Here is a 17,435-nt window from a genome sequence, read left to right on the forward strand (position 1 = left end):
CATGTACATACCACACCCCACACATGTGCATACCACACCCCACACATGTACAACCCCACCCCACACATGTACATACCACACCCTACCCCACACATGTGCATACCACACCCCACACATGTACATATCACACCCCACACATGTACATATCACATCCCACACATGTACATATCACACCCCACACATGTACATATCACACCCCACACATGTACAACCACACCTCACATGTACACACAACATATACCCCACACCACACACAGCACTCACACCACACACAACACACGTACATACCACAAACACCACACATACATACACATGACACACCACACACCGCACACGACACACAACACGCCACCCCAGCCCACTCCATCACAGGCTCAGGCCGGCACCCAGGCAAAGGGTCTGTGGCCTTGGGCCCTGAAGGTGGCATTGCTGTCCTGTGACCAGGCCTCAGCCTGCACATCCCTCCCTCCATGCACCCCCCTCCATAACCTCCACCAGCACCTGTGCCCACCCTGTTGCCAAGAGCCCTCGTGGGGAGCTCTGCCCCCACATAGGGTCCGGAGGGCTCCACTCCAGCCACCGCATGGGGGTCCCGGCCACATGACTCCTGGAGAGCCCTGGCCCCAGAGCTGGCACTGTCGTCTGGCCTCCCGAAGTCAGAGGTAATGGTGATGCGCACGGCGGGGGCCCTGTGCGGAGGCCCTGCCCGGCTGGTTACAAGCCAGCTCCAGGCCCAGCCACGCGGTCAGACCGGCCTCGCGCCCATCCCTTCCCGGCACTTCCTGCAGGAGGGTGTTAATTACCCACGGCTACCCAGAAGCACAGGGTGACCAGCAACGAGTCACCTGCAGCGACCACGCCCCGGCACAGGTTGCGGAGCTCCCAGGTCCCCTCCAGCTCTGCCGTGTGACCTGTGCCTCGGGTCTCGGCCCCCAGCACCAACACCTCTGGCTGGGCACAGGAGGCCGCAGCGGAGCGGCCTCGGCGGGGCAGCCCCTCGGCGGGCAGGGGCGGGGCACACTCACCCCGCCGGCCCGCAGGAGCTTGTACCGGAACTCCGTGGTGGGGTTGTTGAAGGTGAGCTTCTCGCAGCGCAGGTGGTTCACGGGCGGGTTGCCTTCCAGGTTCAGGAACAGGTCGTAGGTGAAGCAGACCTTCCTCGGCTCCTCCTGGAACAGAGAAAACAAGAAAGTCCACATCAGAGGGTGGTCGTGGGGCAGGGACAGAGCTCCCCATTGGCCCTGGTCCTCCTCTCTCGTCACCAGACCTCCGCTCCCCTCCCTCCGATTTGCGCCCACTTCTCTCTCAGGGCGCCTCCTGCCCTGCCCTTATTCAAAATCGAACGACTTACTAAGTGCAGCTAACTGGGTCTTGCAGGCCCCACAGCAGAAACAAAGCTCATTCATAGCCATGCTCTCGGACGGTTACGGGAAACACGTACCCCCTTCAACCCTTGCAGCACCACTAACGGACAGGGAAACTGAGGCACAAAGACACCAACTAACGCATGGCAGCGCTGAGACCTGCCCCAGGCCTCTGGGGCCCACGATCTCACCACCTCCACTCCCTGCTTCCTTTGCAGCCAGGGCCAAGCCCAACAGACGCGGGACGCAGGATGCGGACTCAAACGACAGAGCAGCGCCCAGAGGGGGTAAAAGTACAAGGTCACGATCCAGTTTCCAGGAGGCTCTGTCCACTTTGGGTGCCGCCCCGCACCCTCACCACCCCCGAAGACAGGGACTCGCTGGCACGGGGCAGCGCTGATGAATCTTCCACATGAGGGTGTGAGGAGTTCATGGGACGGCCTGGAAAAGGGCTGTGAGTGAGAGGCTGTGATGAGCACAGAAAGGCCAGGAGGGCTCAGGGCAGGCAGGCTTGCGGGAAGGAGCTGTCTGCCCGGGCTCCTGTGGAGGCCCAGCAGCATGTGCAGGGGCTGCGTTTCTGTGAACCTGGACATTTTGAAGCAAGACAATTTCATCTGCTTTTCCTTAAGAACCTCGCCCCATCCCAAATGATGTAAGCCACAGGTCCCAGTAAACAGAGATGCGCTCCTGGGAGCAGGGACGTCAGGCTGGTAAGAAAATGGAGTGGACGGGGAGTGTGGGAGAACGGCACTGTGCCAAGCCCGAATGTCACATGGAGGAAGGGAAGTTTTCATAGAAACAACGGGTGCGGGCCGGGCGCGGTGGCTCACGCCTGTAATCCAGAACTCTGGGAGGCTGAGGCAGGCTGATCACTTGAGGTCAGGAGTTCGAGACCAGCCTGGGCTACATGGCAAAACCCTGTCTCCACTAAAAATGCAAAAATTAGCCGGGCATGGTGGCAGGAGCCTGTAATCCCAGCTACTCGGGAGACTGAGGCAGGAGAATCACTTGAATCCGGTAGGCGGAGGTTGCAGGGAGCCAAGATTGCACCACTGCACTCCAGCCTGGGCGACAGAGAAAGACTGTCTGAAAAACAAACAAGCAAGCAAACGTGCAGGCTCACGTTCTCACATTATGGGCAGCTGGTGCTTGATAAGGGTGACGAGACCACTCAGTGGGGACTGAGGAGTCTCTTCAACCAATGGTGCTGGGACAACTGGATACCCACCCGTGGGAGAATGGAGGTGGCCCTACTTCACCCACACACAGGAAACAACTCCAAATGGATCAGAGACCTGGACAGAAGCACTAACGCCACACAACTCACAAGAAAATACATCACAACATTGCATTAGACAATTGTTTCTTACAATATGACACCAAAAGCACAGGCAACTAAAGAAAAATACATCACGTGAACTTCGGAAACATTTCAGAATTTTGGCCCAGGCATTGTGGTTTATGCCTGTAATCCTAGCACTTTGGGAGGCTGAGGCAAATGCAGAGACACGGGCGAGTGGGTACCGGGGGCGGGTGGGAGGTGCAGGAGTGGCTCCAACAGTCAAAGGGTTTCTTTTGGAGGTGATGAAAATATGCTGGAATTTAAAATTTGTGATGATTGCACAACACTGTGAATATACTAAAACCACCAAATCTGCACAGTTTAAAAGGCTGAATTTTATGGTAGGTGAATTACAACGCACTTTGTTAAAATGCAGTTCACCGGCATAAAAATAACTAAGAGTATGGGCGTCCCATGAAGGCTTCTGAGTTGGGGAACACTGTTCAGAAGCTCGAGACGTCACACTGGCTCAGTCAGCAGTGGGGATGCAGGGCAGAGCTCCGGGCCCGGGGTCCTCTGCACCCTCTTTATTCTCAGCCCTTTCCCCAGCAACCTAAGCTCGCAGGTGCATGACCACATCCTCAGTCCTGGCAAGAGGGGACAGACCGAGGGGCTTAAGGTGCTGCAGCAGGCCATCTCTCCCCAGCCTACCTGCAGTGCCAGACAGTTTGCACAGGCGGCACCAGACTCTGCAAGCTCTGGGCACAGGTGCCTCCTGGGAGTTGGGGACTAGCTAGCAACACAGGTGGCAGAGGCAGCTCCTGCGGCCGTCCACGAGTCCCAGGTGCACCTGCATGGGAAGGAGCCTCCAGAACCATGAGTCCGGTCAGGGCAGACAAGTGAACAGGTTCCCAATCCAAGGCCAGCCGGCGTGGCCGACAGTGACCTTGTGTGGGGAAAGCCCCGATCTCAGAAGAGTGGGTCTCTGTCCCAGCCCCAGGCGGGGAGGCGTGACCTGTCTGGGCCAGGCTAGGGCTCCCTCCCCTTGTCCGAGGGGACATGTGACTTAGGCTTGGGTAAGGAGACAGAAGGGAGGGCGGCCTAGGGAGAGCTTTCCTTCCCAAGTCATAAACAAAACTGCAGGGACAAAGTTTCTCACCACCTCTCTTTGTCCTGCCAAAACTCGAGAGGTGGTGTCTGCGGAGGTGGCTTCCTCCACAGGACTATGTGGAGGGATGCCAGGCCCTGGCACCTCCTGCCTTCATGTCCTGTAAGAAGACCAGCCCTTACAAGAAGCCCCACTACACACTTGGTCCGAGCAACTGGACGTCGTATCCCTAACCGACACGCCCCCTCCAAGTCCACACTTCTCCTACGCCGCTCTCCCTAAGGACTCAAATGTGGCTGCGTGCCCCTCCTCTGTGCCCCTTGCCTTTACAGAGACACTTGTCCCAGGGGGTGTGGGTCCCTGCCAAACTGGGAACCCGGGACTATGAGGACTCCTCTCCTGTCTTCCCCCGAGGTGTGCAGCTGGTCCAGCTCCAAGTGAGCCACGGGAGTGAGATGCTAGGGCAGACTGGAGGGGGATGGTCCAGCACCAGGGGTGGGAGGGGCTGGGAAGGCTCCCTGGGGGCTGTGGTGGGGCTGAAGGATGGCCAGAAGCCGGTCAGCTCAAGAAGGCTAAGAGGTGGATGGGTGCCCAGGCTGGACCACCAGGAGCATGCACAGCCTCACATAGGAAACAGGGGCACGGGCTGCGGTGTCCTCGCGGGACCCCCGGGCTCCAGCGCGGCTGCGGTGGAGAGAGGTGGTGGTGCTGCCCCTGAGGAGGGGAGCCCTGTCCGGAGGTGGAGGAAGGTTTCAGCTCAGGAACAACGGTCACATCCAGGTCTCAGGAAGCCACACCCTCCGGCCTACGGCGCAAAGGGCAGATGCAAGCCGGCACTTCTGGGCGCAGGGCTGGCTGGAACCTGGCAGATAAAGGGGAACAGGGTAGGGGAGGAGAGCTCTTGTCCTGCCTTTCCTACAGAAGCAACACCACTAGGTGAACCCGGAGAAGGCGAGCAGCTAACCCGCACAGACTGTCCCAGCCCACCCACGAAGGACCATGAGAGCGTCCTAGCATCTCGCCATCCACTCGGCCGGCGGCAGAGACGTGGGCAGCCACATAGAAAGACCAAGCCTCCAGATTCAGGCCCCCGAGACAGGGACACGCGAGTCAGAGGGCGACCCTGAGTGCCCCTTATGGCCAAAAGCAGCAAAACCCAGATGGTACCAAGCTCTGCGGGACACATGGTCCTGACTCTTCACCAAATAAATCGCAAAGCCAAAAAAGACTGCGTGAATGAGAACGGGGCGGGAGAATCTAGAAACAACGAATCGCAGCGTGTGGATCTCATCAACATCCTGATTCAAACAAACAAACACAAAAAACAGGACTTTAAACACTGGCATATTGAGAGACTAAGGGATTATAATCATCAATTAATATCACCAAGTAATATGGTAACATAAGAGATGACTAATTCATGGGTGTGGTCCTGGTAGCACTGTCTTGTTAGAGGCCTCTTTTGAAATATTTACCCATGAAATGAGGACGCCTGGGATTTGCCCCAGAATGACCGAGAGGGCAGCGCAGGCTGGAACGGGCTTGGCTGTGCAGGGACCACCTTTGGGTGGGTGGCAGCTACGAGAGTTTGTTGCATCTGCCTCTGTAAATGCTTCAAACTTTCCCTGGTAACTTCTGAGTGGACGCCAGGCAGCAAGGCTGTGCAGAGGGTGAACGTGCCTGGGGGAGCATCCTCGTGAAGAACGCCTGCGGCCTAAGGGACACCAGCGGGAGCCTGGCCGCGGTCCTGCCTTCTAGGCCTCAGGTTCTTCACAGGCAGCTTGGGGGGGGTCTGCCGCAGTGCCACAGCCACAGCCCGCAGCACCCTATCGTCCACAGGAGCCGTCAGCGCCCCCACAAAGCAGCCTGGGCTAACAAGGGCACCTGGGGAGGCGCAGCCAGACGGTACCAAAGCACTGGGATGCCCCAGGGACACTCCCCAGCTCTGCCCACTGCCTGGAATGGGGCACTCTGGGGCTCAGAACTGGGTCCTCGCCTCTCCACCCATGCTCCTGGCCCCGGCTGTGCACCCCAGCTGTGCACCCCTGCTGCACAGCGAGCCCAGCCACTTCTCCCAAGCTCCTCAGCCGGCCCCTCTCTCCTGGACCACCTGCCTCCTAACCGTCACCCGCTTCTACCACAGCCCCCTTTCAGGCCACGGTATCTCCATGCGCCCAGCGGCCTCGATGAGCCTGGAGGAGGCGCCACATCCTCGGTGCAGCCAGAGCGACATGCTGCCTTCTTCCAAGCCTCCTCCACCCAGCTCACCCCTTCCTGACCCCCGCCTGCCCCTACCCCGGCTTGCTGCTGTCCCCAAGCACAGAGCACAGCTCACTCTCTGCCAGCTCTCCTCGCAGTCCGAAGCACGTCTGTCTTCTGTCCCAGCACCCTACTGACCCATGAACACCACACACCATGGGACCGTCCTGTTTTGTTCCTGATGGGCCCGGTGCTGGGCTAGCACTGTGTCTGCTGAACGTCCCCAGATACTCATGTATCCACCAAAAATGCCACAGGCGCCTACCATAAGATCCTGGCAGGGATGAGAGAGGAGAGGTCTCTAATCTTACGGACAGTCAGGCTACAAAGGCGAAATAGCCACGCGGCAGTGACACCGGTGTGACACCAACTGCACCGTGTCAGTGTCTGCAGAGCGCTGACGGTGACCAGGCACTTTCTAAGCACTCAGCAGATACAAATGCTTCATAGCCCCAAACCCAGGTGCTCCTGGTATCCCCCCATCACAGATGAAGATGCTGAATCGGACAGGGGATCTGGGCAGCAGCAGAGCCAGCGCACCCCAGCAGAGGTTCTCGGGAAGCCCCAGGTCTTGGAGAGGTTCCTGTTGCCCCCACAAACCAAACAGGGAAGGCAGCCACAACAAGGAGATCCGGCATGTTCACGACTGCAGAGAGGGCAGCACCGGAAAGCAGGGAGGACACCCCCCACCGGCCAGGTACAGGTCATGCCCCGAAGTACCCTGCGGCCAGCATCCTGGGATCGGGATTGGCTGCTGGAAGCTGCCAGTGAGTCGCAGGCACTGGGAGTGACTAAAAGGCACGCCCTCTATGTGAGACCTGGGCCTACAAAGCTTAGGAGCACCCCAGGGGGCTGCGAACCCCTTCCTGGCCATCCCTGGAAACCAGCTTTCTGGGGGATGTCGGGACGGCAGCACCTTCATGCCCCTGAGGCCTGGCAGCAGGTTCCGTGAGCACTGGCAAAGTCGAAGGTGGCTGGCCAAGCAGCCCAGGTGTGACACCCTTAGCAACTCCAGCCGGACTGCACTGTGACCCACTAATGGCAGGAGCCTCCTAGAGTCACGTGTTCCCGGGCCAGGTCACGAGCAGCTGCCCACTCCCAGGCTGCTGGCCACAAGCCAGCGTCTCTCTGGCCTCGGCAACTAAGATGCAGAGGAACTGGCCAAACAGGTGCCTGTGCCAAAGACCGCAGCATGCACCATCCGGTGCCTGGGGCGGGGAGTCCAGGCAGCAAGCCCGCCACGCCTGCCAGTGCTCCTTGGGATGAGGATCACAGGGCCAAGTGGCCAAGCTGGCCTTGGCACGAGGCACATCAAGGCAAAGGCCCTGTGACCAGCGGGCCACGCGTGGAGCGCCTACTGGCGCCACCACCTCTGAGAGGCCATAGTCCCTCTGCCCCACGCCCCACCTGGAGGACACCCAGCCTTCCCTCCCAAGCCTGGGTGTGAGGGGAGCGCAACCAGCCCTCCTGCAAGGTCTTCCAGCTCCTGCCGACCTCGGCTGTCTCCTGGCCATCTCTTCCCTGCCAAGCTCGTCCAGCGGCTGCCTGGCATTCCCCTCTGAGGCCCCAGGGTTCACAGACATAGGCTGGGCTTTAAAAAAAACATTTTGGCCAGGCACGGTGGCTCACGCCTGTAATCCCAGCACTTTGGGAGGCCGAGGCAGGTGGATCACGAGGTCAGGAGATCAAGACCATCCTGGCTAACATGGTGAAACCCCGTCTCTACTAAAAATACAAAAAAAGAAAAAAAAAATTAGCCGGGCGAGGTGGCAGGCACCTGTAGTCCCAGCTACTTCGGAGGCTGAGGCAAGAGAACGGCGTGAACCCGGGAGGCGGAGCTTGCAGTGAGCCGAGATCGCGCCCCTGCACTCCAGCCTGGGTGACAGAACAAGACTCTGTCTCAAACTAATAATAATAATAATAATAATTTGCAAGGGAGGAAAAAAGAAGTGGTGGTGGCTGGGAAAAGGTAGGGTGACGGAGAGGGGAAGAGAGAGAGAGAAAGTGGAAAAGAGACGGAAGGAAGAAAATGGTTTAAAGACACTTAAGAGACAAAGCAATCAAGAGAAATGCTTGGGCCTGGCACAATGGCTCATGCCTGCAATCCCGACACTTTGGGAGGCTGAAGCGGGAGGATCGCTTTGAGGTTGGAAGTTTGAGACCGGCCTGGTCCACACAGTGAGATCTCATCTCTACAAGAAAAAGAAAAAAAGTTTTGGCCGGGCGCGGTGGCTCAAGCCTGTAATCCCAGCACTTTGGGAGGCCGAGACGGGCGGATCACGAGGTCAGGAGATCGAGACCACCCTGGCGAACACGGTGAAACCCCGTCTCTACTAAAAAATACAAAAAACTAGCCGGGCGAGGTGGCGGGCGCCTGTGGTCCCAGCTACTCGGGAGGCTGAGGCAGGAGAATGGCGTAAGCCCGGGAGGCGGAGCTTGCAGTGAGCCGAGATCGCCACTGCACTCCAGCCTGGGCGACAGAGCAAGACTCCGTCTCAAAAAAAAAAAAAAAAGAAAAAAATTTTTTTTAATTAGCTGAGTGTGGTGATGCACCTGTAGCACCTGCTACTCAGGAGGCTGAGGCAGGAGGATCCCTTAAGCCCAGGAGTTGGAGGCTGCAGTGAGCTATGATCAGATCACTGCATGCAACCTGCGTGAGAGCAAGACCCTGACTTAAAGATGGAAAGAGAGAGGGAAGCTCCAACCTTACTTGAATCCTGACGTGAACACGTAATTTTATAAGATGTATGTCCACATTACACACAGCCTCCTTCGGTTTCTGCAGGCTCTAGAGGGCTGACTGTGTGTGTGAGAGATGTCAGGGGAAACTGATGGTACTGGGCATGTGATAATGTTAAAGAATTACTAATTTACCAATTTCTAGCCAGAATGGTATTGTGGTTAGGGTTTTTGCTTTGTTCTGTTTTAAGAATCTTATCTCTCACAGGCACAGCAGGAAATATTAACAGATTAGAAGACGTGATGTCTAGGACCTGATTCAAAACAACCCTAGAGAGGAGAGAGGAGAAGGTACCCGTGCAGGCTGGTGGCTGTGGGAGCCAGAGGTGGGGGGCGGCTGCTCTGCCGTTCTCTCTGCTTCTGTGTATGTTTTTTAAGTCGTCTATATTAGAAAGAAGAATTAAATAGATATGCTTGGCCCCGCCCCCAGCCTGCCTCACAGCTCTGAATTTGAATGCAACACCACCTGTGTCCCTACCACCCTGCCTCTGTCCTACAGCTGGGAAGACAGTGGGGAACCGGGCAAGTCCCCGCCATGGAGCCCTCTGCCGGAGCCTTCTCTGGCCAGCAGGCAGATGCCTTGCTCTGTTTCAGGTGGCTACCTTGGCAGCAAGGAGCAGGCCCTGTGGGGATGCGTGCGGGGCCGCAGGCCTTACCCCACCACACCTTCGTCGGTCCACACCAACACTCCAGGAGGGCATCACTCTCTTACCAGCTGCCAGGAGAGGAAGCTCAGGTTTCGTGGCATCTGGCCACTCACCGAGGCCTCACAGAACCAATAAATGCCAAACCCACTAGTCTATACATCAAAAGCCTCTCGCGTCCACAGAGCCCTGCCCCTCCTCTGGACACAGCTGTAAGGCACTAGGCTCTCGCGTCCACCGGCCCACGGCAACCTGGAATGGGGCTGACACACAGTCTGGCAAGAAAGCAAGGGAAGAGCAGAAACGTGGAAAAAAGATGTCCAAGAAAGAAACAACCCCATCCCTCAAATCCCACGTCCAGGATGAGATCCAACCGAAATATCCACAGAGAGTGTACACAAATGTACAAGGGGGTCACCGAGGCACCCCTGCAGAGGGAGACCCTGAGATGCCAAATGTCCCCCCCCAGAACAGTCAGGTAAACGACAGCTGACACAAATGCCAGGGCACACGACACTGACCGTAGCCAGAACCAGACACAGTGGCGTGTGCTGACGCCGGAGGGCCACAGGCAGGGAGTTCAGAGGTACGAGTCACACTCATGCCCACACACTCATACACACGTGTGTACACACACCCACAGTTACCCACATGCACACACACACACCCACACTCACCTGCCCTTATACCCGTGTACAGATACACCCACCCACACACCCACGTACGCACACACCCATGTGCACGCACTCATACATGTCCACACTCACCCCTCACCTACCTGTGTACAAACACAAACATACCCGTGTACACACAGACACCCACCACCCACACTCATACACTCAGACTTACACACACACCTGTGTACATATACACACCCACTCACATCCACACACCTGTACGCATACACCCTCACACGCACACTCAGACTCACGTACGCAGAGAACTGTTTTGGAAGGACAAGCATTGCTTATCATGGAGAGGATTTCAATTCCTTGTAACCTGCATATGTCACCTTGGCTTTGTCACCAAAAGAAAAAAAAATTTTTTTTAAGGTTTAGTAAAACAGCACAATGTTGGCTGAAAACCTCTGACCAGGAGTCAGAGGACTCCTGGGTACTGAAGCGGCTCAGCACTGGCTTGCTGTGTGACCCTGGACGGGCTGCTGCACCTCTCTGAGCCTCAGAGAGAAACAGGAATCCAACGGGAAGGAAGCAGGAAGGCCAGCAGTGTCTCTGGCTGGGAGGACAGCCTGTGGAGCATTAGCCCAGACCCCTTCCAAGGCTGCCTGACCGCTCAGCCTGGGAGGCCAGGGAGACCCCAGAGACCCCGCCCCCTCCCACAGGTGTGCTCAGGGCCTGCAGCCCTATGTGAAACAGTGAAAGCCGGCCACCTACAGGCCTGCCTGGAAGGGGCCGGCCCTGGTCAGGGGAGGTGGGGGAAGTTTTCTTCTCATACCCTTGAACTTCGAACCCCACTGTGGAGCACGCTGCCGCCACTGGAAGGAGCTTGACAGATGCAGCAGGTGACGCAGAGGGCGGGCTCCGAGCTGAGCTGGCCCCGGCACTCACCGTGCAGCCGGAGCAGGCGACGCTGCCCATCTGTGCTCAGCGTCCTTACCTGCAAAGTGGGAAAGGCAGAACCCAACCCATATACAGGTGCTCAAGAGCTACTCCTCATCACACGCTGACCCAGAGACCCCCGGGACACATCGCCGGGAGAAGAAAACAAACCACAAGACTGAGAGCACCACGGAACCTACAGCGCTCAGATTCAAAAGCACTGGGGGTGTGATGTCAGATGCAAAGGGAGACACTGGACCCCACACTCAGCTACGAACCTCCCGAGAGAGCACGAGAATTCAGGGGCGAAGGGATGGAAAAGGCAGCTCCTACCCTGCATCCTTGTGCGCTTCGCATTTCCAATAATCGGAATCAATTCCTGCATCGATGAGCAATGAGAAAGCAAAGCGAGGAGGCAGAAAGGCAGACACCACATTTTCAAACGCTCTCCATGGAAACAGACGTTTTTAGACTCAAAGTTGGCTTCTATTATCTGGAGGCTAAACTTAATGATTTCTCCTCAGTCTGACACCAGAAAGGGGAGAACGCAGCCTGCAACGTAAACACGTGCAAAATGGCAGTTTGAAATCTGGACCACAACAAATGAAGACAGGAGGAGGTATCCCCAAGATGAGCCCATGAAAGTCACCGGCCTGATGCTGCCAGGCCAAGAGCAGCTGAGCTGAGACCTGCGAGTGGTCAGTCCCGGGGCCTCCTGCCTCCCTCATGCCCAGGATGAGGACAGCCTCTCTCTACCCTGATCTGAGACCGCTGGAACCCACAGCTCCCAGACCCCCGCCCCATCCCGAGAGCCCGTGTCCCCCAGGCCAGTGTCAGGCAGAGTCCAGCTGGAGGCAGGGTCTATTCAGGGCTCCATGGCACCAGACTCCCGGCCCCCTCACTGGACAGCACCTTCCCTGCTCTGGGAGCCACAGGGCAGATGCCTTCGTCCTGCGGCCCTGTCTCTACAGGAGGCACAAACATCAGTCAGGAAAGATGGCCTCCGAGAAGCCGGGAAAGAATTTTATCAGGTACATGCCGAGATAGGAAATTTGGGGAACATAATGGGTGCTTTCAATGCCCAGCCAATTCTTCCAGCCCCTTCTCTAGGGACCCAGGAGAAGGCATTCTGGGCCTCTGGGCCGTCCCACCGTCCCAGCTTTGGAGGTCCTGGGGTGGCCGTGGCAGGCGCAGGGTTGCGCAGCACCTTCTCTCTCCCTGCAGCGGTGGGCGCCTTCTTTCTTTCCTTGTGCTTCTCTGCCGGGCTCCAGACCCGCCCTCTAGGAAACACAGATGCACATGGGGACCCACTTCAGGGAACAGAGGATGCTCCAGGGAAAGACAGACCGCCACAGCTGGCACGCATCCATGCGGCTTGTCACAACGCGGCAGCTCGGCCCTGCCTCGGGTCCCCGCACACAATGTGGCTTCTGTTCTGGCTCCCTCGGCAATCCACCAGCCAAGGCCTCCCCCTCGGCCACATCAACCGGCCGATTGTCCCTGGCGGAGCGTTCTATGGGCTCACCAGAGGGGCTGCCCGCCTCCTGAACTCTGCAAGGCCCTGGGAGCCTGGGAGCCAGGGAGGGCGTGCGAGGGTTGCTTGGCTTCTGCGCCAGCAGGTCAGGGGCAAGGGGAGAAGACAATGGGGGCCCAGAGGGGGCTCCCGGCCTCCCTGCCTCAAGACCGGCTCTCCCTAGTCTCAAACTGAGCACATGCAGGGGCAGCCCAAGTGGAACCCGCACGGGGTAGCATTTGCAGCTGAGAGCCATCTCCACTCTACAGAGGGTGGCGGCTGCAGAGGGCACCGGGCTTGGTGTCCCTGGAACCTCCCCTGGCATCTGCGACTGCCTAGGGCCCCCAACACAAGCCACCCAGGATGTGTCAGGAAGATGCCTCTGAGGGTCTTAAGGCTCTGAGGCCAGCGCGGTTTAACTTACTTTTAAAACTCTCCACGTAAACTCGCGCACACTTCCTAATGGCACGAACCAAAACGCCCTTCCTGTGCCCTCAGACATCTGCCTGTGGGACACCACGGGGGACTGGTGACGGCTGTGGTTCCCTGTCCAATGACAGCTTGTTGCAGGGGTTGGGGAGGAGGTCTAATATGAGTGGTAAATAACCACAATAAACTTCTTTTTCACACTTGGCCATTTCCAACACTGGACTGTCTCTCACAATCAGCGCGTACCCCTCGCGTTTCTTCTCCTGCTCTCAGGACAGGTTCCTTCAACTCAAGTCACGGGAGGCTTAGACTGAAGGAAGAGGAATCTGGGGTCAGGGGCAGGGCAAGTTTTACCGCCCCAAACAGCCACACTCCCCTTTCCTGGCACCATTCGTACCGGGTTCAATAGACACAAGTGCCCCACCCGGCATCCCCTCATGTGACAGCATCTACAGGGCACCTAGGGGGCCGTGAGCCGATGCCAGCCACAGGAGAGGACAGCGGGCCACTGTCATCTCAGACGACCTCTCTCCCCATCTGAAAGCAGCTCTCTCTCCACCCCTCTCGGTTTTGCCAAGCACGCCAAGCCAGTAACGCAGGACTGTGTGACAGCCAGCACTGGCATGAAAGAGACAAAGGTGAGGGCTAAAAGGATTGCCAAGGAAAATTAAGTCACATCAAATGATGCCTCAGAGAAGAGCTCCTGAGTCCAGCTGCTGATCTTGGCTAATGCCTCAAAACAAAGCAAGACAAAAAGCAACTGTGCTAAAGTCTGCTGGGAAGGTAAAGCAGGAACGTGGCGGGGTCACCAAGCGGTAAAGCTGAAAGAGACCCTGAGAGCCGGTCCCAGACCCAGCAGGGCCGTGAATGTCAGTGGGGGCCCCCCATGAAGGCTTGGGGAGGCCAGCAGCCCTGGGGCCCGTGCCCCACCCAGGACCAGGGCATCGAAGCCCTCCAGGTCAGCCCTGCAGCCCCTCCCGAGGCCCTGACCCTGCCTCCAAACTGACTCTAGGGCACAGACAAGCACTTCCTGTTTGGCAGCCATTGAATTACTTCTGGGAGAGACGGAGCCAGGTCTGCATTATAATGTCACTGACCTACTCCAGAACACACGGGACAGGCGTGGGACAGGCACCTGGCTGGGGCTTCTGAAGCCACAGCCACAGAGCTTACACCCAAAGAGGCAGGTGAACCCGCAGGACTCGACCCCTTATGGAGGATCTAACGGCAAATGTCACCATGTCACCCCCGGCAGATGAGCGGCTCTGCCCACCCAGCTCACCTCCCTCACATCGCCCCAGACCCCACTTCATCACCTGGACTCTGCCCTTCAAACAGCTGCCACTCCCCCTAGAAGGGACCACCCCATCCTCTCAGCCTCACTTAAGAAGTCAATCTCACTTCTTAAAGAGAACCCTCCTGACCCTTTCTAACTGGGTCCCCGTGACACACTCGTAGCACCCGGCAGCTGGGCTTCCCGGAATTCATTCTGATGGTCACTTCCTCTCCCGTGTGTCTGCTGTCTCTTGCCCTGTCAGTCTGTGAACTCCACAAGAGAGGGGAACGTGTTCACTTGGTCTTCACTGGGCCTGGACTTGGTAAATACCTGTCACATGAAGAAATCTATGAAACTCCAGCAAAGAATGGAAGTAAAAGCAATTCCTCCTCCTCACTGTAAATGCACACTTAAAAAAACAAAAACAAAAACAAAAAAAACCCTCATTTGCGAAGAATAAATGACAAGGGCCTCCCTTACTAGATACCCGCTACCCTCCGGCAGTCCCCCCACCTCTCTCAACAGCGGGCTTGGTGCACGCTGCCAGCGGACAGTGAAAACAGAGGCATGGGCCTCAAGTGGCAAAGGGTTTCAGACACAAAACCAGAAGCACTTGCCAGAAAAACAACAGTAAGCCGTCCATCAAAATAAAAAACGTTTGCTAGACAAAAGTATACTATTGAGAGAATGACAAGATAAGCCACAGACTTGGAGAAAATATTTGCAACTCATATACCAGGTATAGGACTTGTATCCAGCGTATATACAGAACTCTTGAAACTCAACAAGAAAACAGCTAACCCAGTTTTTTTAATGGGAGGGAGGGGCAAAATTCTGAACAGATACTTTACCAAAGAGAATGTATGGATTGCAAATAAGCACGTGAGAAGATGCTCATTACCGTCAGTCGTCAGGGAGATGCAAATCAAAACCTAACCGGGCACCACTTCACACCCACTAGGACAGACGGCTATAATCAAACAGGCAGAATATGAGTTGCTGGTGAGGAAGCAGAAAAATCAGAACCCTCATACCCAGCTCGGGGGAATGTAAAATGGCACAGCTGCTGAAACACAGTCTGGCAGTTACTCAAAAAGTTAAATAAAGAATGTGGCCAGGTTTGGTGGCTCACACTTATAATCCTAGCACTTTGGGAGGCTGAGGCAGGAGGATCACTTGAAGCTAGGGTTTCGAGCCCAGCCTGGGCAACATAGTGAGACTCTCTCAACAAAAAAATTTAAAAATCTTCCTTTCTCTTTCTCTTTCCTTTCCTTTTCCTTTTCTCTCTTTATTTTATTTTATTTTTTTGAGACAGAGTCTCGCTCTGTCACCCCGGCTGGAGTGCAGTGGCACGATCTTAGCTCACTGCAAGCTCCACCTCCCAGGTTCACGCCATTCTCCTGCCTCAGCCTCTGGAGTAGCTGGGACTACAGGCGCCCACCACCACGCCCGGCTAATTGTTTTGTATTTTTAGTAGAGATGGGGTTTCACCATGTTAGCCAGGATGGTCTCGATCTCCTGATCTCATGACCTACCCACCTCGGCCTCCCAAAGTGCTGGGATTACAGGCTTGAGCCACTGCGCCCGGCCTCCTTATTTTTATTTTTTTTAGAGACAGGTTTCACCATGTTGCCCAGGCTGGTCTCAACCTCCTGAACTCAAGCGATCCTTCCACCTCAGCCTCCCAAAGTGCTGGGATTACAGGCATAAGCCGCTGTGCCCAGCCCTTAAATTTTTTTTTTTTTTAAACTCACTGGGTTTGAGGGCTGGGCACAGTGGCTCACGCCTGTAATCCCAGCACTTTGGGAGGCCGAGACGGGCAGATCACGAGGTCAGGAGATCGAGACCATCCTGGCTAACACGGTGAAATCCCGTCTCTACTAAAAATACAAAAAAAATTAGCTGGGCATGGTGGCGGGCACCTGTAGTCCCAGCTACTCAGGAGGCTGAGGCAGGAGAATGGTGTGAACCCGGGAGGCGGAGCTTGCAGTGAGCTGAGATCGCGCCACTGCACTCCAGCCTGGGCAACAGAGCGAGACTCCGTCTCAAAAATAAATAAATAAAAGATTTTTTAAAAACCCCACTGGATGTGGTGGCATGTACCTGTAGTCCCAGCTACTTGGGAGGCCAAGGCAGGAGGATTGCTTAAGTCCAGGAGACAGAGGCTGCAGTGAGCTGTGACTGCACCACTGCACCCCATCCAGCCTAAGTGACACAGTGAGGCCCTGTTTCAAAACAAACAAACAAACAAAAAACCCAAAAAGTTGGCTGGGCGTGGTGGCCCATGCCTGTAGTCCCAGCACTTTGGGAGGCCAAGGCAGGTGCATCAGCTGAGGTCAGGAGTTCGGGACCAGCCTGGTCAACATGGTGAAACCCTTTCTCTACTAAAAATACAAAAAAAAATTAGCCAGGCGTGGTGGCGCATGCCTGTAATCCAAGCTACTCGAGAGGCTGAGGCAGGAGAATCGCTTGAACTCGGGAGGTGGAGGTTGCAGTGAGCCAAGATCGCGCCCTTGCACTCATCCAGCCCGGGCAACAAGAGCGAAATTCCATCTCAAAAAGAAAAGAAAAAAGAAAACAACTAGAAAATAAAGGAAAACAACCTGACCATATTCAAGGACTGGCGAGGATTTGGAGCAACAACAGGAACTCTTCCTGCTGATGGGGCTGCAGAACGGCACAGCCCCTTTAGAAGAAAACTACTAGGCAGTTTCTTAAAAAGTTAAATAGACCCGCCAGGTGCGGTGGCTCACGCCTGTAATACCAGCACTTTGGAGACTGAGGTGGGCAGATCATGAGGTCAGGAGATCGAGACCATCCTGGCTAACACGGTGAAACTCCATCTCTACTAAAAATACACACACACACAAACACACAAAAAACAACAACAACAAATTAGCTGGGCATGGTGGTAGGCGCCTGTAGTCCCAGCTACTCTGGAGGCTGAGGCAGGAGAATGGCGTGAACCCGGGAGATGGAGCTTGCAATGAGCCAAGATCGTGCCACTGCACTCCAGCCTGGGTGACAGAGCGAGACTTCGTCTCAAAAAATAAATAAATAAATAAATAAATAAATAAATAAAACAGTTAAATAGACCCATATCATGTGACCTAGCAATCTCCACTCATTTACCCAAATAAACTAAAAACGTAGTCACACAAAAACCTGCATGCAAATGTTTAGGGCAGCCTTATGCATAATCACAACAGCTGGAAACAACACAGACGTCCTTCAACAGGCGAACGAATACACAAACCGTAAG

The 17,435-nt window shown here is 55.9% G+C and overlaps 1 protein-coding gene across 1 annotated transcript in view; it reads right to left on the reverse strand.

Annotated features, from left to right (window-relative positions):
• Positions 1-17,435, reverse strand: part of MLLT1 (MLLT1, super elongation complex subunit) — a 75,025-nt gene that overhangs the window by 19,496 nt on the left and 38,094 nt on the right. Inside the window, 1 exon segment of the mRNA XM_025368177.1 lies at positions 1,026-1,169. Coding sequence (XP_025223962.1) covers positions 1,026-1,169 — 144 coding nt within the window.

The sequence above is a fragment of the Theropithecus gelada genome, chromosome 19 (assembly GCF_003255815.1).
Source record: "Theropithecus gelada isolate Dixy chromosome 19, Tgel_1.0, whole genome shotgun sequence".
Lineage (NCBI taxonomy): Eukaryota > Metazoa > Chordata > Mammalia > Primates > Cercopithecidae > Theropithecus > Theropithecus gelada.